At 38.3% G+C, this 25,908-nt stretch overlaps 1 protein-coding gene across 1 annotated transcript in view; it reads right to left on the bottom strand.

Moving 5' to 3' along the window:
* Positions 1-25,908, bottom strand: part of LOC129751214 (uncharacterized) — a 222,035-nt gene that overhangs the window by 135,311 nt on the left and 60,816 nt on the right. The window contains exon 2 of the mRNA XM_055746587.1: positions 8,972-9,463. Within this exon, the coding sequence (XP_055602562.1) occupies positions 8,972-9,463 (492 nt within the window). The remainder of the gene's footprint in view (positions 1-8,971; positions 9,464-25,908) is intronic.

Raw genomic sequence — 25,908 nt, 5'->3', positions numbered from 1 at the left:
AGTACTCCGTTGAGCAACCACAAATCGAATGTACTATTTTCCACGTGCTTTTGCGCAAGCTTTCCTATGACTGCTCCGATTATTTCAGCTACTGCACTTTTCGCTCTTGTGCGAATTCCCTTCGATGACAACGACGACAACAACAACAAGTTTGCATGCACTTGTTGTTTGGTTTGCACAATTTTTAGAGGGCGATCCCCGACTTCAGCAACTTCTTCAGCTTTGTCGTTTCTTCATGCAACGACGACTCGGCTTCTCCTACGTTCCCGCATGCACTCGATCTCCGTCACATCTGAGATTTCAACGTTGTTGAGACTCGTTGACTTCACTCGAGTTCTCGAAGAAGAAGATTGAACTCCCGAAAACGGCCCTATAGTGTGAAATGTAGTGTGTTAGGCAAATCATATTAGTCTTAATAAGTTCCGCTTACTTCTCGAGGAAGGCCGTTGACATGCACGGAGCTGGGTTCGACAAAGTGGCTACGGGGCCCTTCTCTCCTGCCCTTCTCTGCGGTCGTCCTAATCTGCAGAAAAATGTGTAATGCAATTGGTGGAGCGTTTTGCATGTGTTTTGCCTTACGTGAATTTCGCGCCGGACACGATCAATAATCCGCTTGCTGATCGGTAGTCGATCGGTGCTTTTGGCTGTAATTTAGGTTTGGGAAGATTTAGATTAAAATCGAAATGTGTTCGATGAAGGCTTCTTACTTTATCGAGTAGGTCGGTGGCATGCGGCATGCACCACGAAGAAGACCTTTTTCGATATTCTCTAGGCTGATCATATAGCCACATTCGTGTTTTATTTCACACGATCACATGCACTACGATTTCACAACCGTTTTTTGAGCCGCACAAAGAAATTAAAAGCACAGTCCGCGAAACAATTTTGCCTTGAGTTAGCGCATCGCAAAAACTCCGGCCTTCCTAGACTGTTTACACTACCGATTTACCACCGGAAACTCTTGTCCGAGAGCTGATAGACATCGCTTTTAGATAGTTTTCCAGAAAATTATCCTTCTGGCTCTTGGTTTCAAGCAAATTAGATGTCATTTGCTTTTAGTGATTTGCCATAAAAACTGTTACCTTAGGCTAAATTGTAACACAACAGTATGCAAAGGGCAACGAATTTTTTGTGAAGCGAAGCTGTGAGCTTCACAAAAATTTCGTAAAATTTGGCTTATAGATATTGATGGCCACATTAAACAGCTGCTGCTGACAAATCCGGTTCATATCCGTGTGTTGGCTTAAGCTTATCCAGAACAGTTAACTTTTACTCCTTATAAATAGATGCACACGACAGATCCTCCAACGTATGAGTAGACTCCGCATATGTGTGTTCCTCAAAAACTATCCTAATTGTTGATTTAAGATGCTATGCTCACACTTTACGAAGTGACAAATTTGTACCAAGTGTAACCACAATCATGTTGAGTTGTGCAAAGTAGCTTACAATTATAACTGAACTTTTGTATCACTTGAGCTCTAGTCTCTCTGAGAGATTATTTTAGTTTGTGTCGGATCATGTTTTACATAACATTACGGTAAAGTAGCAGTAAAATCAAGTTTGTGGATTGTAATCTAGTCTCTTCGGACTATGTTCAAGTGCACTTTGTGCGTTTAAGTGGATGCGCTTAATTAGATGTTGTTTGATTATGGGTTCTCATGCTTATTTGATATACTAGTCGATTCATTATGTAGTTTAATATTGGCTTTTGATTGGCTTGTTTATCGCGAATAGTTTAACTAGAAGAGTGGCTTAAATTCTGTTTTAGTAGGGTTTTCATTATCTCTTATTGTTTGTATTTTCATGGATAAGTTTTCTTAATGATGATGTGATGGTGATCTTCTTCGACATATGGCCAGATATGGTAGTGGTAGAAATCATGACACCCACTCCTCACGGTCGCCTAATAGTTCGGTTAGCTTTCAGGATCGCCATTCCGTTTCGTTCCATGTTATGAAGCGAGGTTTCCTGTGCAGTTGTTTAGGGCTCTCGAGCTGTCATAATTACATGTTTTTTCTGTGTGATTGTTAACAGTTAACTGTCTACATAGCTGTATTATTTTAGAGTTAATCAATCAAGCTTTATGTCCTTCAGATGATATATTCCAACATTTGATGTTTTAACATCCTCGAGCATGTAGTTATTTTGTCCTTTTATTTCCTTAACATAACAAGGAATGAATTTTGGGCATAGTTTTTTAGTTCTCTGATCAATAGCTGAAGATTGGACGAACGATCTTCTCCACACTAAATCTCCTACGGACAATTTCCTGGTGCGTGTTCTTAAGTCATATCGGTTTTTACTTTTTTCATGAGCTTCTTTGATACGGTGTACTATAAAAGATTGAATCTTTTCAGCGATGTTTGCTCGTTCTTCGAAGGACGATTTGGGGTCTTGATTAGAGTTCAATGAAGTCAAGGGATACTGATCTGTAAACAGAATATGGTGTCTGCTGTAGTTGGCAAAGAACGGACTGCATCCTAAGGATTCGTGTTTGGCTGTGTTTATGGCCAACACAATTTGTTGAAGATTTTCATCCCAATTTTGCTGATTGTCATCTACGAGCGAACGAATGCATGTGACTAAGGTTCTGTTGCTTCTCTCAGCTGGGTTGCACATCGGCGTGTAGAAAGCTGTTCTCATTGGTTCGATCTGATAACGGCGCAACAGTGAATTATAGACTTGGGATATAAACTGGGGACCGTTGTCCGAGATGATGATCCTGGGGGTGGAAAACTTCAGAAAAACGTATTTTTCTAGGAAATCGCACATTTGACTTGCATTGGCCTGCTTGAATGGTTCTGCTATCAGGTATTTGGTTATCCAATCAACTATCACCAGTAACACCGAGTTTCCGTTTCTGGATCGCACCATGGGGCCAACCCAATCTATAGATATGAGCTCCCACGGTTGTTTAGCAGGCTTGACTCCTCCCATAGCTGGTGTTAAAGTTGTTGTTGGGGCTTTGCTTGCTTTACAGATGTTACAGGATTGCACGTATTTTCTGACATCTTGTGCCATTTGTGGCCAATAATGATCCAACTGGATTTTATGCAACGTTCGATCAAAGCCGAGGTGAGCAGCTGTGGGTAAATCATGATAACGTCTAATGAGGCCCGACCGGTTAGGATGCGGTACCAGCTGCTTCCACCGGTGAGAGCGAACTCCGGTTTCATCAACTACTACGCAGTTTTTGTATAGTACGCCTTCCAAGATCCTAAAGTCAGGGAATTTATCTGCATCGTTCTTTACCTGGTTGAACAGCTTCTCGTACCACTGATCGGCGCCATCCGTATTGCAAATTGCGGCAGTCGTGATTGTGTTTATTTGACCGATTCGGCTGAGGCAGTCCGGAACAACATTCGAGGAACCTTTCCGGAATTTGATGTCGAATGAAAAAGCATTTAGTCTAAGAATCCAGCGTGCCATCAACGGAGTTGGGTTTTTCATGGATTTTAAGTACTGTAAGCTGGAGTGATCACAGTAAACTGTAAATCGACTGCCTTCCACGTACCCGCGAAATTTTTCAATGGCACGTATAACGGCCAAACATTCCCTTTGGGTAACGGAGTATTTCCTTTCTGATGATGACAGCTTCTGTGACATGTAACAAATAACTTTTTCGCCACCGTCAAACTCTTGTGACAAAACTGCTCCTACGGCCATGTCGCTTGCGTCGCAAGAGATGGAAAAGGGACGGGTGTAGTCCGGGGTAGATAGAACAGGTGCTGAACACAGATGTTGTTTTAAACTTTGGAACGATTTTTCACAGTCTGGAGTCCAGGAAAATTTAGTTTTTGCTTTCGTGAGCTCAGTTAATGGTGCAGCGGTTCTTGAAAAATCTTTGATAAATCTTCTATACCACCCACATAAACCCAAGAATCGTTGAACCTCTTTTTTCGTCGATGGAGTAGGGAATTCGCTGATTGCTGATGTTTTTTCTTTGTCAGTGTTCCAGCCATTTTCATCCAGCACATAGCCAAGGTATTTGATGGATCGCCTGCAGAAGATGGATTTCTTCGCATTTATCGTAAGTCCAGCTGATCGCAGACGTCTCGCAGCTTCTCTTAAAACAGCGATGTGTTCTTGAAAGGTGTTCGTTGCTACTATCAAGTCATCCAAGTATACGAAGATTTTTGGTTCTAGATCAATAAATATGTGATTCATCACTCTCGATAATGCTTGGCTTGCTGTAGATAGACCCATCGGAACCACTTTGTATCGGAAGTGCCCTCGTTGTGGAATGGTAAATGCTGTCTTGGATCTCGAATTCTCCTCAAGTGGTATCTGCCAAAACGCAGCTTCAAGATCGATTGATGATAAAAATTTAGAGCCACTGAGGTTATTCATGATTGAGGCGATCATTGGAATTGGGTAAGCCTCCTGTACAATTATGGTATTAAGCCTCCGTGCGTCCAGGCGGATGGTGTCGTCTTTTTTCTTGACCGCGACGATTGGGTTGTTCCAGGGGCAACAAATTGCTTCTTCAATTATGTCCATGCTCAACATTCTGTCGACTTCTTTATTGATGTCCGACAAAAGAAACTTTGAAACAGGGTAGTACTTCAATTTGAACGGTGGTGCGTTTCCGGTGTCTATTTTGTGAAAATACAAATTTGTTCTTCCTAAACGACCTGTGTTTTCCATGGTTGGAAATAAGTTGATGGTGTTGCGCAATTCAGTTTGCTGTTCTGCGTTTAAAGAATTTATCACTGATAAGTCTGTTTCCTCTGATACAGCAATGCCACAAACAGAAATTTTGACCCCGAAACAGTTCCAAAAATTCATTCCCAATATGAAAGTCTCCGGCATGGATTGAACACACAAAATCGGCAAGGTGTGTAGTTTGTCGTTGTACTGGAGTGGAAAAAATGCATAAAAAGAAACTGCATGCGAAGTGTTATCTGCGGTTCGGATGAAGCCCAAAACAGGAAATTTCTTGAGACCTAATTCATCTACAATGTTTGTCAGCGATCCTCCCATTAAACTGCATGTGGCGCCGCTATCTAACAGTGCACGTAATCTTTTACCTAATATGTTAACTTCGGCATAGGGTCTGTTGTCTCCCGATGATACGTCAAACTTTATCAGTGACACGTCCCGGAAGTAGATAGTTTGTTGTAGAGAAGGGATGTTAGAAGAATTCGAGAAACCCTTTCCCTTCAGTGTGGGATCCTCGGTTGAGCGTTTCCCGCCTGAAGTGATGTTTCGGGTAGAGCTTGAGCAAGGCGAGCAAAACAATCCGAACAGTTTCGAGAAATCACGTCTTTTTTACCACATCTGTAGCAGAACAAGAAGGTTTTAGGGTTGACGCAATTTGGAAAGATATGCCCTTTCTGCTCACACTGCCAACACACGATGTTGCTCCAGTTATGGGTTCGCTGATCCGCGCCTTGATTTTTCTGTTGCCATCCTTGTGCGCGAATTGCGTTGACCTCCGAAGCATGAGGATTGTCAGCCTGTTCCTCTGTCTGCGCAAAAGCAGTGCTTTCTTCTTTTATGGGTCCATTATTATTTGCTTCCATGGTGCCGTAGTCACAATCTTGAAGTAAGTTTATTTGATTGAATCTCCCACCTGACCCGCGATTCCATTGTTGAGGAGGATTTGGATTGCGAATTGGCCTAGACGGTGTTCCAAAATTAGGTTCCATTAGAGCTGCACGAGGGATTATAGCTGATTTATTGCGATTTGAAAAATATCTAGCTCCATCATAATCCTTGCAAACTTCGATGAGTTCATTCAATGTTGATACTCTGGAAGCTGAAGCTACTCCAGCAAATTCAGCATTCAAGTTGGATTTCATTATGAAAAAACAATCTTCCGATGATAATGGCGGTTCTATTATTTCGCACAATGCTAAAATGTTCCTGTAGTAATCAATGAACGATTCATCCTGACCTTGAAAACGGAAGTACACGTCTCTCTTGATTAAATGTGAGTACGCAGCAGGTAAGAACACATTTTTAATCTGTTTATTGAATTCATCCCAGGTGTGAAAGCGATGATAATTTCGAGTGTACCATTGCAAGGCCCTACCTTTAAGAAGATACTTTATTTCACGAATTAGCGTCGTTTCATCCATATGCTCAGTTTCTGCGAACGTCTTAACTTGAATAAGGAATGCTGCTAACTGCATGATGTTCTGGTCACCGGAATACGAGAAAGGCCAACTATGCAATGGCTGCGATGGCCTAGGTCGAACGCAAAGTGACGACAAGGAACGAAAATTGTCTTGCCTTTGATTCAGTAATACCCGTATAACCTCGTCTCTAATATCCGGTTGGTTATTTGGTTGTGAATTGACCTCGTTGTTAGAGTTCCTTTCGTTTTGGTCCGAGAAATGGAAGTTTCTTGGCATTTCCCTATCTGTAAGATTGTTTCTTGATCTACCCGAGTGTCCAACCGAGTGTGGAGTTGACCTTTGATTGAGAACGGCTGGACTAGATGAGTTAGAAGGCCACGTAGGAATCTGCCGGGGAGGTGGAACCTGCAAAGGTGAACTGGTCGCAACCGGTTTTCCCCCTTCAGTGTTATGCGACTGAGACTGCTCCTTGCCTCGCCCATCAAATGGTTGTTCAGTGTAGTTGTTCCGGTAAGGTGGTAATCTACGCCCCGTAGGATGAATGAAAAGCGTAGCACTAGTGAAAAAGTCCGATATTAACTGTAAAGCATGATCCATTTCGTCTTCGATTTTCCTAGCGTTTTTTATCAGATTAGTATTGGTTATCATAGAAACTCGGGATCTGTAATGCAGCAGTTTACTCTTACAGACCTTCAAATCCGCAGGATTCTCGTTTTCTAACGCCCCCTTGAATCTTTCATTGATGACCCTCAACATATTCTTACAGTGATCTAAATGGTTTGATTGCTCGATAATATGATCAGCAGATGTTGGAAATTCCATTGTAACTCTCTCCCTTTCAATCATCATTCTTAATTTAGCCGTTTTCTCTCTTCTAGTTTTGATTTTTAAGTCCGTCTCATTTCGAACTTTTAGCTCAAAGTCTAATTCTTCTTCCGAAAGATCTAAGATATCCATGTTTACCCTTTTAAAATTAAACAGAATTATCGAACAATATTCAATTGACAGAAACTATCAGATAATGTGAGTTTTTGTCGTTGGGCGCCAATATAACGACTTTTGATTTTGCGTTCAGAACCCCAGCAAATTCGTTCTTTGATTCGCCTTATCCGTGGCTATTCGGATTTAAACTATTTTTAAGTCTATTTGCAATTCGAGCCCCGTAGCATAATCGTCCACGCCCGGCTAAAGCACTCTCTATGTTGTTAAGGTGCTCAAAATATGAAATAGCGCAAATAAATAAATTCAGATTGCATGTCCTTGAAGTTGCTTATTATTGCATGCAAATCCACATAATCTTATAAACTATGATTTTACCTAAGTGCTACTTACGAACTAAACAAACATTCAAATCTGTAGTGATACACAGTTAATTGATTGCCAGTAGCGGTTCTCCGCTACTGGGGCACTTTTCGAGTTCGCTTGGATGCGATTTCAATCCCTGCTGGCTGTTCAAATTCCTCGCAACTAGCGCGCTAGTAGAATTCTGCATGCATCGGCATGCTGCTGATAAGATCATGCTGGTACAAATTCTTCCGCTCTCCCGATTTTCCTTCTCCCACTGCTGGGTGGTGAGTTCCAAGTCACTCACTTCCTCGGCGCGCTAGCCCGATGCTGCTTATCCAAAAAAAAGTACTCCGTTGAGCAACCACAAATCGAATGTACTATTTTCCACGTGCTTTTGCGCAAGCTTTCCTATGACTGCTCCGATTATTTCAGCTACTGCACTTTTCGCTCTTGTGCGAATTCCCTTCGATGACAACGACGACAACAACAACAAGTTTGCATGCACTTGTTGTTTGGTTTGCACAATTTTTAGAGGGCGATCCCCGACTTCAGCAACTTCTTCAGCTTTGTCGTTTCTTCATGCAACGACGACTCGGCTTCTCCTACGTTCCCGCATGCACTCGATCTCCGTCACATCTGAGATTTCAACGTTGTTGAGACTCGTTGACTTCACTCGAGTTCTCGAAGAAGAAGATTGAACTCCCGAAAACGGCCCTATAGTGTGAAATGTAGTGTGTTAGGCAAATCATATTAGTCTTAATAAGTTCCGCTTACTTCTCGAGGAAGGCCGTTGACATGCACGGAGCTGGGTTCGACAAAGTGGCTACGGGGCCCTTCTCTCCTGCCCTTCTCTGCGGTCGTCCTAATCTGCAGAAAAATGTGTAATGCAATTGGTGGAGCGTTTTGCATGTGTTTTGCCTTACGTGAATTTCGCGCCGGACACGATCAATAATCCGCTTGCTGATCGGTAGTCGATCGGTGCTTTTGGCTGTAATTTAGGTTTGGGAAGATTTAGATTAAAATCGAAATGTGTTCGATGAAGGCTTCTTACTTTATCGAGTAGGTCGGTGGCATGCGGCATGCACCACGAAGAAGACCTTTTTCGATATTCTCTAGGCTGATCATATAGCCACATTCGTGTTTTATTTCACACGATCACATGCACTACGATTTCACAACCGTTTTTTGAGCCGCACAAACAAATTAAAAGCACAGTCCGCGAAACAATTTTGCCTTGAGTTAGCGCATCGCAAAAACTCCGGCCTTCCTAGACTGTTTACACTACCGATTTACCACCGGAAACTCTTGTCCGAGAGCTGATAGACATCGCTTTTAGATAGTTTTCCAGAAAATTATCCTTCTGGCTCTTGGTTTCAAGCAAATTAGATGTCATTTGCTTTTAGTGATTTGCCATAAAAACTGTTACCTTAGGCTAAATTGTAACACGTAGGTATATTTTGTTCATTAAACTTGATTTTTCCATTTTAATTTAAAATTTAAGGGTTTGACATGTGCCAATGAAAATCATTATCAATTTTTGGATTTGATCAGACATTTGATAGAAACACCTAAGAGACATTTAGTTTTTGCCAACATACCTTGCAGTCCTCGCAGTGATGGATGATCGAGTACGCCTGTCCGCAGTCGTACCGCACCAGGACCTCGGTGAACTCGCAGGTGATCCTGGCGGCCAAGGTGTCGATTTCCAGCAGGTCACTCAGCTTCTTGAAACAGTTTGAACCACCTTTTAGCACCGCGACATAAGCCTCATTATGCAACGCGCTGCCAACAGTACGTTCACAACAATGTCTTAAACGTAACGCTCTCAACTTGGTCTCAATACTTTGTGACGATTTTTTACAAATTTGTGCTGGACTTAACTCATCATTATCGCCCAAATAGTCAAGGCACTGTTGTTTATCATTTAACCGGTTCTCCATGTTATATTTAGTATTATCAATATTGTTTGCCTTATAATTACTATTATGTTTATTATTAGACTTAAGAGCCGTGCATGGCGGTGGACAGCGCGGTGGACCAGGACCTTCGTCTATCCAGGCCACAGGCAGTGTACCGGCTGAACATTGACCCTGAGGGGAGGAAACGAAAAACAATATTAGTAAAGTTTCTATTATTACTGTTTACCATCAGATACCATTTAAGTTTTGAATGTTCCCAAAAAAAACAAAAAAAATGTTCTTATTTGTCGATTTGAATGAAAAGTTTAAAATAAGTATTCTAAATTTATTAGTTATCTTTATACCAGACGATGTTTCCCCTTGGTTTTTATACAAACACGAGAAAACCGATTCCAACGAAGAAATCAAGTATCTTCTACCTTTGAAATAGAACCCCTGCACTCATTTAATCAGTTCTCATTGGGGAAATATTTTACCATCTTGATACTGCATTCTTGGGCCGAGGATAGAACCATAACATTCTCGAAAGTTTCCATTCTCTTGGACATGAGCCAAAATCATTTCCTGACGGCACACACCTCGTTCCGGTTTCCTGTATGGTGGCGATTCCTTATTTGTATTTTGCTATTTCAAACTTTAGTATTACTATGTATGAAAATAAAGCTAGTAAATTCAACAACTACCCTTCTGGCACAATAGCTACCCACGTATAGGTGACTTGCATTCTTGGCTCGTCTGGAAACGGCACAGGAGTGACCCACAAATGGAAGCACAAAAAAACACAATTTAAGAATGAACACGGGACCATGTTCACCATGACGTAATTGTCTTGTTTTTCTGGACCATCCCTTGCGTTCTGTTGCTTCTGCTGTTGATAAGCCAGCCACAAAGAATCGTCATCATCCTCAGCAGCAATGTCTAATCCCCGTACAAAAATTTCTCACCAAATCGAAAATTAGTTTCGAAAAGCTGAAGCAAAAAGGTAGGACACACTGACTGGCGAGTGAATGTGTATGACTCATACGGTATGAGTTGACCGGCACAAGTGAAAGCAATTTTCTATGAAAGCGAGTAATAAATTTCAACCCTCTCGCCTGTCGAAAGAATTGTCTTTTAAAACGACACTTTAGCTCGACTGTTAGCTCCGATGTTAGCTGGAATCCTTCGGAAAGATAGCAAATTTCTAGGAGCAACTTTTCAATTGATGGAATAAATATCGAAAAAAAAAACCAATGCAGTGAATAAACTCTGTAGAATAAAACAAACAGTTTGTTTTATTAGGGAAATTCAGTGTTTCGTCATAAATAAATAATCTTATAAGTAAGTTGCATCTCATTTGAGTAAATCTACAACAAACAAGGAAAATTTAGTTTATTGTTGAAAAAAGGAGATCTTTTGTTTTTTTCACCATAGTTAAGAGTTTAGTGGACATTTTAGAACTGAAGAAAAACTGGGCTCTGAAATAAAATTTCAACTTAGATCTTGACGCTTTGTATATGATACCACGGCGCTTCTAGTGGTCGAATCTGGAACTTTTTGACAGTGCTTTTTTTAATGTTTCCTCTATCAATGTTGAAAATTGCAGGAATACGATCTTATTGGGCCAGTAAGCAACCAAACCAGACATTGAAGCAGAATGTAGTAGCCAAAGGACGTGCCCGCAAGTTATATAACAAAGTTCTAACGAAGTACTACGGATGCATCTACATGGCTGACGAAACGTACGTGAAGATGGATTTTGGACAGCTTCAAGGCCAAACATTTTATAAAGTCACTGATCGGAGTGATGTCCCCGGAAAGTTCGAATTCGTTTTTTTTTCGATAAGTTTGCAAGAAAGTGTTTGATCTGGCAAGGTATTTTCAGCTGCGGACGAAAAACCCCGGTTTTTGTGACGAACAAGAGTATAGACTTCAAATTGTACAAGGAGAAGTGCGTGAGAAAACGTATGCTTCCGTACATTACTTCTTCTTAAATTTGTCGTCCACATCGAATTTACTCTTGCCGATGAAAAACTTCAACGCTGGAATTTACTTAAAATCGGCTTTTATATACGTTTCGTCGTCCATCACACAGCAGCCATATTTTGTCAGCATCTTCTCGGAGAGCTTTCGTGCCTGAGTTTAAGCTGTCCATTGCTGCCGCTCATCGTTGTTTGGGAAATTATGTACATTGTATGTATTTAGTCTAGCTCTCTTCTTTGCATTTTGAACGAAGCTCTGCGAAATGCCGATCTTTTTAGCCAAATTACGGCTTGAGACGTTGGGGTTTGCTTCAATAATCCGCTTCACCTTTCCCTCCTTCTTTTTGTTCTCCGGTCCCGGATTTCTTCCAGCTCCTTTGCCGTGGTCCAACGTCAACCGCTTTAACACTCTGGAGACGGTTAAATGGTGAATGTTCAACATTTTTCAAACTGCCGGTGCGACAGGTCAGGAAATTCCAGGTGTTTGGAAAGAATTTGTTCTCTGAACTCGTGTTGGTTCCCCTCCATTTTCGTTGAATCGAAAAACGTGACTTTGAGTTTGACAGCATGTAAACAATACACATCAATGAGAAAGTGTGCAAAATTAAGTTAATGCCCTGTTGCATGTGTTGCAATAATTTCGTGTTCGCCTTTAGATCACACATAGAATCAGTCAAGTTTTGGCCAGACTTGGCATACTGCCACTATAGCAAAGAGGTACAACATGTGTATCGGAATAACGAGTGGATTTTGTCGAAAAGGACATCAACCCATCCAACTGCCCTCAATTCCACCCTATCGAAAAATATTGGGCAATTGTCAAGCAGAAGATGAAGAAAAATGGTAGCAATAAAACGTAGCAATGGAAGATTAATGGAAAGTCGATTGAAATATAGGCAAATTGTTAGAAAACTAACAACAATATCAAAAGTGCTGATTTGATTGCAATCATTCTGCACGAGGCGGCTTGAAATGAATATTTATTTGAATAATTTTTAATGGAAACTTGTAAGATGGTTTAATAAAATAGAATGTCGGGACACCAATTGTGATATGCAAAATCCATTACCAGCATCACCTATCACATAAAGACGATTATTAAGGCGAGTCGAACAATAAGTCCCGATTGATTTTTTTTGGCTCTATTGCTGACTTTTACGTTTTTGGAATGCAAAAAACAGTTGAAATCACTCTGGTCCAAGTACCCGTTTTGAAGAAGTTTAGTGTTCATCAATAGAAACGTTATAGCTGGTTATTACTATACACCCACAAATCAAACTTTACTCCAATAATGGCCTTCCTTAGAGGTGAAATGATCGGCATGTACGCCGACAAAGACGGTTCTTAACACTCTTCGCTCGAATACTCCGAGTGTACGCAGGTCCTCCTCGAGCAATATACATGTCTCGTGCCCGTAGAGTACAACTGGTCTAATGAGCGTCATATACAGGTTACACTTCGTGCGAGGGCTAAGTCTTTTCGACCGCAGTTGCTTGTGGAGTCCATAGTAGGCACGACTTCCGCTGATAATTCGCCTCCGGATCTCACGGCTGGTGTCATTGTCTGCGGTCACCAGTGAGCCGAGATAGACAAAGTCTTCGACTATCTCCAGCTCGTCGCCGTCGATCGTGACCTTGTTACTACTGGAGAAGCGGGTGCGGTCGGTCTCGGATCCGCAGACCAGCATTTACTTCGTCTTGGACGTATTAATCATCAACCCAATCCTTCCTGCTTCGCGTTTCAGTTTGCGGTAGATCTCCTCCACCGCCGCAGATGATCTGCCGACTATATCAATGTCATCGGCAAAGCAGATAATTTGCTGGATCTGTTGAAAATCGTGCCCCGCATTTCGCCCACCGCTCGTCGAATAACACCTTCTAGCGCCACGTTGAACATCATGCAGGATAGACCGTCACCTTGTCGAAGTGTCGAACTCGACAATTCACCCGAAATCCGCACACAGCACTGCGTTCCATCCATCGTCGCCTTGATCAGTCTGATCAGCTTCCCGGAAAAGCCGTTCTCGTCCATGATTTTCCATAGCTTGTTACGGTCGATCGTGTCGTATGCGGATTTGAAGTCGATGAATAGATGGGGCGTAGGGACTTGGTGTTCACGGCATTTTTGGAGGATTTGCGACAAAAGTAATCGCTCACGAATTATGTAGTTGCATAATGGCTAAACATGAATAAAAATAACCCTATTCCACTACTGAAACCTGCGTTTTCAACATTTATAAATCCAAGAGAATCTGCCAGCTAGTGCTACAAGCACCCTGGCCGATTGACTACACATATGTTGGATAACGATAGGCCTCTAGAATTTTGAAAACCAGGAACACAAGTAAGCATCCAGTACAAATTGGCAGCACAAAAAGGGTTTACGGCAATGAACTCCAACAAGGTTCTAAAAACAATTTGGTAAATTTTTATCACCCATCTGCCGTTTGTCCCATGCCTTCATGCATGTCCTGTGCTCGATACATGTGTATAAGCAGTCGCATACACATTCGTTTAGATAATATGACAGGTTACATCAACCGGACATGCCTTGGCTTGGCTGCAGCATCTTTGCTTCTCTTATACCAGTTGTTGGTTCCTAGCTATTTGCAATGGAGTGTTTTATTTCTCGAGGGTAGCTGTAGAACGGGGACACAGGCGAGTAGAGAACACTGCTGCTGCTGCTGGCTGGCTGGTTAGTCTGGCCATTTGTCCTGTTGCCTTTATCCGTTCCGTTCGAGGATGGTTGACTGCATGAGTGCATGAACGTGTGTGCAGATGTATGTGTGTATATGTGAATTTGTATGTATGATGTTGGTTACGGTCACTGCGGTACATGGGATGTGGTTAGCGCTTTATTACTTTTGCTGCCACGCCGCTGCTGCTGCTCTCATTCATTCACTCACTCACCTTCTGGTGTTGCTGTTGTCTAGCTATCTACTCTCTGGAGCCCCCGAGCATGCTAGTCAGCTCAAGCGGAGCAGCTCCCGTTGTATGTCGGTTCGTTCTCAAATGAGCAAATGGCCATTCTTTATCCCCGGTCCCCATTGCTGCTGCTGTTGATGTTGGGGATGGTATTTTTTAACATATACATATGGCTCAGCATAGCATAGCATCCATTGTCCCATCCCATATCGATGGCGGCTGCTATCGGATGGATTGCACTGCTCCGGAAGGACAATGAAACATTTGCCCGTCCCTTCCGTTTTGCGGATCACCTTCAGCTATCCCCCGCCATTGAGCCGAATGAGACGGGGGATTGATTTTAATTCACCCCGGGCGACAAACGACGATGACAGTGTCGCGTATGCTGTAAATTTCTATACAGTTGAATTGAAGGTCAATTAGAGCGCTGCGATGGTTCGAGGGATTCCGATGAGCGAAAAAAAAACTGCTGTATCGTGGTCATCAAAGGAAAGCAGATGAAGCGTTTATGGGCATGTCTCTTCTGTTTTGAGTAAATTTCAATCGCCTTAGAGGAACCGATCTTCTGATAACAAAAAGAAAAAGGTTTCAATTAACACTTTGAGGATCAAATACGAGAATTCTCGTTTTTTCGCTTGCCGCGAAAATGTTACTCTTTTAAGCATAACTAAAATGTTTTAAGTTTTATAATAAAATTATACTCAACAATATTTAATACAATTCTAAATAAGAAAAATTTGGTCCAGCAAGTTGTTAGATATACAGTATCGAGTTTTAGTGTTTTTCGGTCTAGATTTTTTTGTGGAATTTAATGTGTTAAAATGAAAAAAAAAACATTTTCATTACTTCTGATTTCAGCGACGCTTTTCTAAAAACTTTTCAAAATTTGTTATGAAACAGCGTAACAGATGGCACTTTGATTGGCGGGCATTGTGTAGAGTAAAATTTTCTCAGTGTATAACCTCCACTTTCCTACCCTTCCTTTTGCTGAGTGGGTCGGTTTGGAAAAACTATTGTTGCCCGATTCATTTTGGCAACACTGGAGAACGCGGAGGAAGAGGGATGGAAAAAAAGAACTAATCGATGGTTCAAGGAGTTTTGACGAGACTACCATTGAGATCGTACGCATTCCGCCAGTTGGTCCGACAACTGTTCCGAAACCAGGAAGCACGTGGGTCATCTTCCGGTCTAGCCTATCAGGAATACCAACCGAATCCGCCCGAGTCGACCAAGAGGAGGGCTATGTGGATGTTGGTCAAGGTAGCAGCCCCAGTGACATCCGCCCGATCCCGGGTACATCCGGTTTTGTCCACCAAGCCGGGTAATCACGCGGTCTGAAGCAGGTCCTAGATAAATCCGGTTCCGATTTGCCGTTGCCGGGTTCAGCTTCAACATCACCACGGGATCTGCTACAGCGCGAGTCGACCCTGCTAAAGCTCACTTAGCACCTGTACGAGCTCCCTTCGGAAGGTCATCGAAGTAGGCACTACCACGTGGGTATCCTTCACCCAAGACCACGCTAGTCATAGCAGGTAAGTCCTTTAGGTCTCCAACCTGAAGCCATCTACCAACCACCCACGGTCAAATTCCTAACCTTCCACCAACATGTATGTACCCAATAAAGCCTAAAATGTAAACTCGTGTTCGTGCACGCCATCCGAAACCCCTTTTTTGATTTGTTCTATTGCCCAAGTCCGCCTGTGAGTAATCGTGTACCTAAAGTCGTGAGTCCCCTTCCTTGATAGGGTAGGGTAGGGTTTCAAATTCCTCAAAGCTTATGTTTTTACGTTTTCGTTCGAAACTCGTGCAGCCAAAGAAACAGAATCAATTTTGCAGCAAATGTAAGAAAATTTTGAAAATTGATGAAATTTTTCCCATGAGTTATTTTCTGATTAAAAAAAAAATGAAAATATTTATACTGCCCCCTATTATCCACTTGAAGAAAAGGTGTTTGATCTTAGAAACGTAACCACATAAATATATCTAAACCGCTATCAGTTTTTAATTGGTTTACCTAAAACACCTTTTTCTGAATTTTTAAGATGTGAGTATGAGTACTCACAACAAACTGAAGCAAAATTCTATAGAGAAAATAATCTCAAAATAGTAAAACGTGTGCTACTCAATGGCGTGGTTAAGGACTTTATACGCATTTTAAAAAGAAAACTGATTTTATTAAGTTCTCCATCATTTATGCGTGCAATAACTACATACCATATTTTGTAGAATTGTGTACACCTTAATAAAAACCATAGTGATGAATTGTTGAGTTTTCCTGAAATTAAAGTTGCCGAAATCCAGTTAACATCTTTGTAGCTATATTCATATTCTGTTTGGTTATATGTACCGTTAGACCGCTCCAAAAAATGACTTTTTGCTTCCCTATGTTTTTTCGATGCCTTTTGAGTCGCCAAGCATCAGTGTAAAATTTGAGATGATTTGGTTAATTCATTAGTTAGCGCAACGCGTATCAAATTTGTATGAATATTTGTATGGAAGAAGAAATTTTTTCACATTAAATCATCCAGAAAATTCAAATTAGCTTGAAATGAAATCGGTCTTTAATTTTTGGTTTTGACTATTCTTAAGCTTCATTTTTTGCACACATGACAAGCAGCTAAGAATTTCATGAAAAAAGTTATAACCATTTCAAAATAAAAAAAAAATCTGAATCCATTGAAAAGTATTCAAAAATGGCAGACTTTACTTGCTAGAGCTGTTAATGATTGCATGAAATGTTTTTGCAAAGGCTTTATAAATCAATAAATTCTCTGGCAATGCAAACCATTTTTTGAGGTTTTTTATTTCCATCCTACTGTTATACAGCTTTCAAACAAGCAGTCAAAAACGATATAATTAAATAAATGAATTTTGAAATCAAAAATTTTATATAACATTGAATATCTTTTCTGGGGTACTTTCAGAACATCTCTGGCGATTTTCGAATGAAATTTTTTTTTCCCATACAAATTTCCGTACAAAATTAAAACTCGTTGCGCTAATTCAGGACTGGATGGGTCGCTTCCAAAATTTTGATTGCTGTTTCTGGCTGCAAAACCAATAAAAAAAAGTTACGGGAGGTGTGAAAATTTAAGAATTTGAAATTTCCATACAAAGCTTGCAGCGGTCTAATGTAGGGTCAAGTGGGGTAATTCCGAACAAGTGCCATACGCGCTGCTGTGGGGGATGAATGAACACATAAAGTTCCAAAAGTGGTAGTTAAACATCCAATTGATAGCTATAAGCGATCTGTCTTCAAATCCTAATGATATCATTTTAGATGTTTTAAAAAACCATTACCCCTTGAAACGGAAATCGTTTTCGACAATGTTCAATGTTTTGATTATCTGATCATAGGAAATCCAGCTGGAATGGTGTTATCAACTGTTTTTCATCCAGTTTGGGATGCTTTGTTTGGATTTTGAAAACAATTTGAAAAATTTTATTCCTACTGATTCACAGATGAGTGTTCATATTTAACCCATAGTTTTCGTCCTATATGGGGTAATTATGAACACATGTTCTTATTCATTTCCTGACATTTCTTTGGCCTTTTTATGGTCAAATGTTTTATTCATCAACTATTGGGGTCATTTACTAATTTCCCAAGCATTTCCAGATCTCTTTCCCCCTCCTTGATTTTAATTCACCCCGGGCGACAAACGACGATGACAGTGTCGCGTATGCTGTAAATTTCTATACAGTTGAATTGAAGGTCAATTAGAGCGCTGCGATGGTTCGAGGGATTCCGATGAGCGAAAAAAAAACTGCTGTATCGTGGTCATCAAAGGAAAGCAGATGAAGCGTTTATGGGCATGTCTCTTCTGTTTTGAGTAAATTTCAATCGCCTTAGAGGAACCGATCTTCTGATAACAAAAAGAAAAAGGTTTCAATTAACACTTTGAGGATCAAATACGAGAATTCTCGTTTTTTCGCTTGCCGCGAAAATGTTACTCTTTTAAGCATAACTAAAATGTTTTAAGTTTTATAATAAAATTATACTCAACAATATTTAATACAATTCTAAATAAGAAAAATTTGGTCCAGCAAGTTGTTAGATATACAGTATCGAGTTTTAGTGTTTTTCGGTCTAGATTTTTTTGTGGAATTTAATGTGTTAAAATGAAAAAAAAAACATTTTCATTACTTCTGATTTCAGCGACGCTTTTCTAAAAACTTTTCAAAATTTGTTATGAAACAGCGTAACAGATGGCACTTTGATTGGCGGGCATTGTGTAGAGTAAAATTTTCTCAGTGTATAACCTCCACTTTCCTACCCTTCCTTTTGCTGAGTGGGTCGGTTTGGAAAAACTATTGTTGCCCGATTCATTTTGGCAACACTGGAGAACGCGGAGGAAGAGGGATGGAAAAAAAGAACTAATCGATGGTTCAAGGAGTTTTGACGAGACTACCATTGAGATCGTACGCATTCCGCCAGTTGGTCCGACAACTGTTCCGAAACCAGGAAGCACGTGGGTCATCTTCCGGTCTAGCCTATCAGGAATACCAACCGAATCCGCCCGAGTCGACCAAGAGGAGGGCTATGTGGATGTTGGTCAAGGTAGCAGCCCCAGTGACATCCGCCCGATCCCGGGTACATCCGGTTTTGTCCACCAAGCCGGGTAATCACGCGGTCTGAAGCAGGTCCTAGATAAATCCGGTTCCGATTTGCCGTTGCCGGGTTCAGCTTCAACATCACCACGGGATCTGCTACAGCGCGAGTCGACCCTGCTAAAGCTCACTTAGCACCTGTACGAGCTCCCTTCGGAAGGTCATCGAAGTAGGCACTACCACGTGGGTATCCTTCACCCAAGACCACGCTAGTCATAGCAGGTAAGTCCTTTAGGTCTCCAACCTGAAGCCATCTACCAACCACCCACGGTCAAATTCCTAACCTTCCACCAACATGTATGTACCCAATAAAGCCTAAAATGTAAACTCGTGTTCGTGCACGCCATCCGAAACCCCTTTTTTGATTTGTTCTATTGCCCAAGTCCGCCTGTGAGTAATCGTGTACCTAAAGTCGTGAGTCCCCTTCCTTGATAGGGTAGGGTAGGGTTTCAAATTCCTCAAAGCTTATGTTTTTACGTTTTCGTTCGAAACTCGTGCAGCCAAAGAAACAGAATCAATTTTGCAGCAAATGTAAGAAAATTTTGAAAATTGATGAAATTTTTCCCATGAGTTATTTTCTGATTAAAAAAAAAATGAAAATATTTATACTGCCCCCTATTATCCACTTGAAGAAAAGGTGTTTGATCTTAGAAACGTAACCACATAAATATATCTAAACCGCTATCAGTTTTTAATTGGTTTACCTAAAACACCTTTTTCTGAATTTTTAAGATGTGAGTATGAGTACTCACAACAAACTGAAGCAAAATTCTATAGAGAAAATAATCTCAAAATAGTAAAACGTGTGCTACTCAATGGCGTGGTTAAGGACTTTATACGCATTTTAAAAAGAAAACTGATTTTATTAAGTTCTCCATCATTTATGCGTGCAATAACTACATACCATATTTTGTAGAATTGTGTACACCTTAATAAAAACCATAGTGATGAATTGTTGAGTTTTCCTGAAATTAAAGTTGCCGAAATCCAGTTAACATCTTTGTAGCTATATTCATATTCTGTTTGGTTATATGTACCGTTAGACCGCTCCAAAAAATGACTTTTTGCTTCCCTATGTTTTTTCGATGCCTTTTGAGTCGCCAAGCATCAGTGTAAAATTTGAGATGATTTGGTTAATTCATTAGTTAGCGCAACGCGTATCAAATTTGTATGAATATTTGTATGGAAGAAGAAATTTTTTCACATTAAATCATCCAGAAAATTCAAATTAGCTTGAAATGAAATCGGTCTTTAATTTTTGGTTTTGACTATTCTTAAGCTTCATTTTTTGCACACATGACAAGCAGCTAAGAATTTCATGAAAAAAGTTATAACCATTTCAAAATAAAAAAAAAATCTGAATCCATTGAAAAGTATTCAAAAATGGCAGACTTTACTTGCTAGAGCTGTTAATGATTGCATGAAATGTTTTTGCAAAGGCTTTATAAATCAATAAATTCTCTGGCAATGCAAACCATTTTTTGAGGTTTTTTATTTCCATCCTACTGTTATACAGCTTTCAAACAAGCAGTCAAAAACGATATAATTAAATAAATGAATTTTGAAATCAAAAATTTTATATAACATTGAATATCTTTTCTGGGGTACTTTCAGAACATCTCTGGCGATTTTCGAATGAAATTTTTTTTTCCCATACAAATTTCCGTACAAAATTAAAACTCGTTGCGCTAATTCAGGACTGGATGGGTCGCTTCCAAAATTTTGATTGCTGTTTCTGGCTGCAAAACCAATAAAAAAAAGTTACGGGAGGTGTGAAAATTTAAGAATTTGAAATTTCCATACAAAGCTTGCAGCGGTCTAATGTAGGGTCAAGTGGGGTAATTCCGAACAAGTGCCATACGCGCTGCTGTGGGGGATGAATGAACACATAAAGTTCCAAAAGTGGTAGTTAAACATCCAATTGATAGCTATAAGCGATCTGTCTTCAAATCCTAATGATATCATTTTAGATGTTTTAAAAAACCATTACCCCTTGAAACGGAAATCGTTTTCGACAATGTTCAATGTTTTGATTATCTGATCATAGGAAATCCAGCTGGAATGGTGTTATCAACTGTTTTTCATCCAGTTTGGGATGCTTTGTTTGGATTTTGAAAACAATTTGAAAAATTTTATTCCTACTGATTCACAGATGAGTGTTCATATTTAACCCATAGTTTTCGTCCTATATGGGGTAATTATGAACACATGTTCTTATTCATTTCCTGACATTTCTTTGGCCTTTTTATGGTCAAATGTTTTATTCATCAACTATTGGGGTCATTTACTAATTTCCCAAGCATTTCCAGATCTCTTTCCCCCTCCTCCCCTCGTAAGCAATTTCTTACAAAACCTCCCCTTCCCCCTTCTGTAAGATCTTAACACATCAAGGACCGTGAAAAAATCTAAGCCGGGAAACATATTACAGAATTCACAAGACCAAATTCAAAAAAATTCATATTTTAATAAGGTCCGCAATGTTTTAAGTGTTAAGTTTTGAATTTTTGAAAAATTGATTTTTTTTCCTAAAATGAGATTCGGATTTAGAAAAAAAAAGCTATAGCAGTTCTTTTCAGTCTTTGAAAAAAAACTTTTGAACACAATTTTATCAAAACTGGATATAAAATTTCAATAGTGAAAAAAGTGAATAGAACAGAAATTTAAAAAAAAAACTCAATTCGTAACCACATTTGAACAAGTCTTAATTTTGTTTCAAAAATTAGTGATAAGAAATTGCGTTTTGTTGATGGAAAAAAGGCAGGCAAATGTTTTCTTAGATTAAGTAAGTGGTGCGTAAGGATAGTTTTACCGGTAATACCAAAACCGAAAACGTGTATCCCAGGAATAGTTTTTCAATACCGAATCTAGGTTTTACGTCCTTCCAAAACCAGTTTTTCTGGTAGTGAGAAATAGCAAGGTTATAAATTAAACTTGAAGAAATGTTTAATTTGACTTAAAATAAAATTCACCATTTCTTTGCAAAATGTTTGCTGAATGAGCTTCATAACCGCGTTAAAGATAACATTATTATGAACTTTAAATCTCTGTGGTTGAATTTTGATAAATATTATAGGTGAATAAGTCCACAAAGTTCCATTTTCCTGTATGTTTGGAAAACGTGCTGCTATTCATAACATTAGATTTACAGAAAATAATAATTGTTTATGTGTTACATCCGGAGAGCAAAGATCCAAAAACTAATTTCTTCCAGTCTTATTTTTAAACTTAGATACTTTTTTCAGTGTTATTCGAATATTCGAACACATATATTTTTTAATAATTTGGTACAAAATGAACATTTTTTGTTGCAGATTTTCTCTTTCAGTTTGGTGAGGATAATTTTTGCAGTACTTCAATTTTTTTAGATAATACAGCTACTAATGTGAAATTTTGTAGACGCGATAAATAAATTTATTAGGGTAAATATTTTTAAAACAGTCGATCATCAACAGCACGATTTAGGTATAGACTTGATGTTTGCTGTACAGAACATTTTAAACGGATGTAAAAATGATCGAGTAGCCAAACTCCCCTAAAATTTCACTCGTTTGGAGAGGTCCTATCAAATAAAAATTTTCTGCGACCACATAAAGAAACGAAAAAAACAAACCAACCAAAACGTAAATACTGCAAAAAAGAAATTAAACTCCCGAAACAAAAGATAGACAAAATCAATAGAAAAGAACACTAAATAACTATTTTTCTGTTGTTTAACATCTTATTTTTGATACTATTTGTGTATTCTACAAGTTTTACACATCAATTGAATTGAGTTTTTATACAACAACCCATTTTCATATTACTGCTAGTTATTTTGATTATTTGGTGTTGAATTGGGACTTTCTGACACCATATAAATCATATTGGACATGTCTCGGGGTAATGGTATGAACAGGTTTTGGGGTAATTATGAACATAATTTTTTTAGTACAATATTCATACACTGCTTACTATGGGTAAATGTTACGTATAACTACTGTTACTTTTCAAAAATTTTATACTAAGTTCGTAATCCGTGTTCATAATTACCCCCTAGACAGTGGGGTAAATATGAACAGACGGGGTTATTATGAACAGACGTCTCAAGGACGTGGGTTGCGATTCATCAATATCTGTTTTTTAGCCATCTGGATACACTGCTGGTTGAACATGACGATAATTTATCCACTTGTAGTCCCCGTGAGAGTAAAATTATTTCAAAATTTACAAACATGGCGGACATTCTATCATATCCGATTTAAACTGACTTTTGACAACATTTTAAACGATCTTTTTACTATGCAGCTGGTATTGCGATTCGCCACACCATTGTAAACGGATTAAGTTATCATTTCTGATACCATTTCATGTTTGCTGGGAATGTCATATGAATGGCTTTGGTACGAGGCTTCTGGACAAGTCAAGAAACAATTCTAGATCCCCAGCTTTTCTATTCTGGTGTATGTAGCCATCCTGAGGGACAACAAAGAAATCACTTAGTAGTCAACTCGAAAATATCTTCAATCTTTAATATATCGGGGAAGAAATATTGTATTGGGATTTTGACTGTGAAATTGTCTCAAAAAACGATGAAATTATAACGTTGTAAATGATACTATAATTTATTTGAGAAAACTAAATATGGTTCAATATTTTGACGACAATTTTGTCATTTCTCTATCAATTCTAAGTTCAGAAATGTAACAATTAAAGTGATATCTTTTTTCAAAAATCGTGAAAAAAAGAAAGAGAATCCAGAGACGAAGGATGGGCAAATGATTCTCAAAATTCCAGGATTTATATTGTTGACCATATTTAGTGAGTATGTCGACCAAGTTAGACGAATTTTGGATACCATTTTTCTTGTGCTATTATTTTTCGGCATAAAACTACTCTAATACAATTTGTACGTTTTCTTTGCTGCATATGTCAACGCTAATATTATAACACCACTAGAATAGGTATGAAATTTTCATTCTGATGAATATAAAAATTGTTAAAAATTTATTGCGAAAATCTTGCGTTAAAATACCCGAAATCCAGTACAAAGTTGAATTTAAGTGCAAAAAAAAAACTAAGGAGTTGCAAATTGACAAAAAGTTCGAAAAACAGCTACCTTTGAAATTTCTTCAAAGCTTCTGTGTTTCATATTTTGAAAATCTACAGATGCGAAATTGTGCGTAAACAATGTCAACTTTTCGATCCTTTTTTCAAAATTTATCTGGTATGACTCGAACAATTTTGACGGTTTATCAATTGAAAAATACGTTTTTTCACCACTTTCTCACATGCCATGTCATCTTAAGAAAAATTCAAAAGAAATATCCTTATGTGCAATCTAAAGCTTCTAACTTCTGCTTTTTTGAACACCAAGTGAATTTGTTTTGAACATTCCGTAGCTGATCTACAGTCCAAAGCATGTTTTTCGGATTATTTTCTTATACTTTGAATCAGGGCCGTAGGAAGAAACGACTCATAGGGGGGGTTTGGTGAAAATTTTTACCTATGATTTTTTGCCCAACAATGCACGAATACAAAAAATTTAAAACAAATAATGTTTGTAACTATATGATTATCATTTTTTAAGAACTAAACATTAAAATTTTTCGTAATAACTTGAAATTTTAGAATATTGGCCCTAAACCTAAAAGGTGAGCTAAATTCGTTTTCATCGATGGTTGAAATCTTTGAATTTTAGAGTCTGATAGATCAAACTTAGTTGATTTGAGCATAAAATATGATGTTTTAGGAGAGTCTTCCATTTCTTAAAAAAAAACTTATTCTTTACTTAAATCAAATAAATTTTCAAAAAAAGTTGGAGAATAAAATCATTCGGATCTAATTTCTTGATGCAAACTTAAACTAAATTAATGATTTTAGTATGAAATGTGGCTTCAAATGTTATGAATCTAATAATAAAACCTATTTCTACAAAACTTAACACAACACTTCCTGTTACTCAAATATCTGTATTAAATAAGCAGATTTTTATCTATTGGTTTCTGTAACATAAAAAGCCGAAATTTTGTGTCCTTCATGTATTAATAATGTTCAACAAAACACTAGGAAAATATAGAATTTTGTGCAGATTTTTTAGATGAAGATGTTTCTTTAACAGCAAATATTTTTCGTAAAGAATCATTTCCATTATGAAAATCCTGTGGATGATTTTTTGAGAAATAAAATTTGGGTGTTATTGGACAAAACCAAAAAAACTCAAGTTCTACCTTTTATTTGTGATTTTCAGCTGAATTTTGTTTACAAACAAATTTTGTTTAAAAAAATGATATTTGGAAATTGAATTGACAAGCAACACATTTTACAAATTTAGTATTTAAAAGTTTCGGCAAATGTTGTGTTCAATTTTGTCGAACAAAGTTTAACTCTTAAGTTCAGTCCATTCGAGTTATAATTCGAAGTGTAGCACACTGTAGGCAAGCAAAAAACGAGATATATATATATATATATATATATATATATATATATATATATATATATATATATATATATATATATATATATATATATATATATATATATATATATATATATATATATATATATATATATATATATATATATATATATATATATATATATATATATATATATATATATATATATATATATATATATCTTATTTTTGGTCCGCAATGTGTTCAGTTCAGTTCATGCATGATCTCTTGAATTTCTCAACAATTTATGTTGATTGTTATATTTATTTACAAGCTTAATCTTTTTCTGAATTTTGAATCTGCATTCTGAATTTGAACCTGAAATCAAAAATTGCGCTTTTAATCTGTAGCCAAATTTCCAAACGATTTCTGAGATATACAAAAAAATCTATTTCCGAATCTTATTTCAGATCAGAATTTTATGAGCTAAGTTTTAGAGCCCTCATTCATGAATCTATTAAACAAATTATGTAGTTCAGGTTTCATCTAAATTCACTATTTAAATTGTTTATTGTTAATCTGTATTGTGAATCAGAATGTAAATATGAATTTACAAAGATCTGAATCTAATTTTTCAATTTTGGATTGCCATTTCAAAGCTTCAAATTTTCTAATTTTGTGTAAGATTTAAGTTTGAGAACTCGAACTCGATTATCTCGACAAACATGATTCAAATTTGATATGAA

This window comes from Uranotaenia lowii, chromosome 3, assembly GCF_029784155.1.
Source record: "Uranotaenia lowii strain MFRU-FL chromosome 3, ASM2978415v1, whole genome shotgun sequence".
Classification (NCBI taxonomy): Eukaryota; Metazoa; Arthropoda; class Insecta; order Diptera; family Culicidae; genus Uranotaenia; species Uranotaenia lowii.
This window is presented reverse-complemented; position numbering and strand designations above follow the sequence as displayed.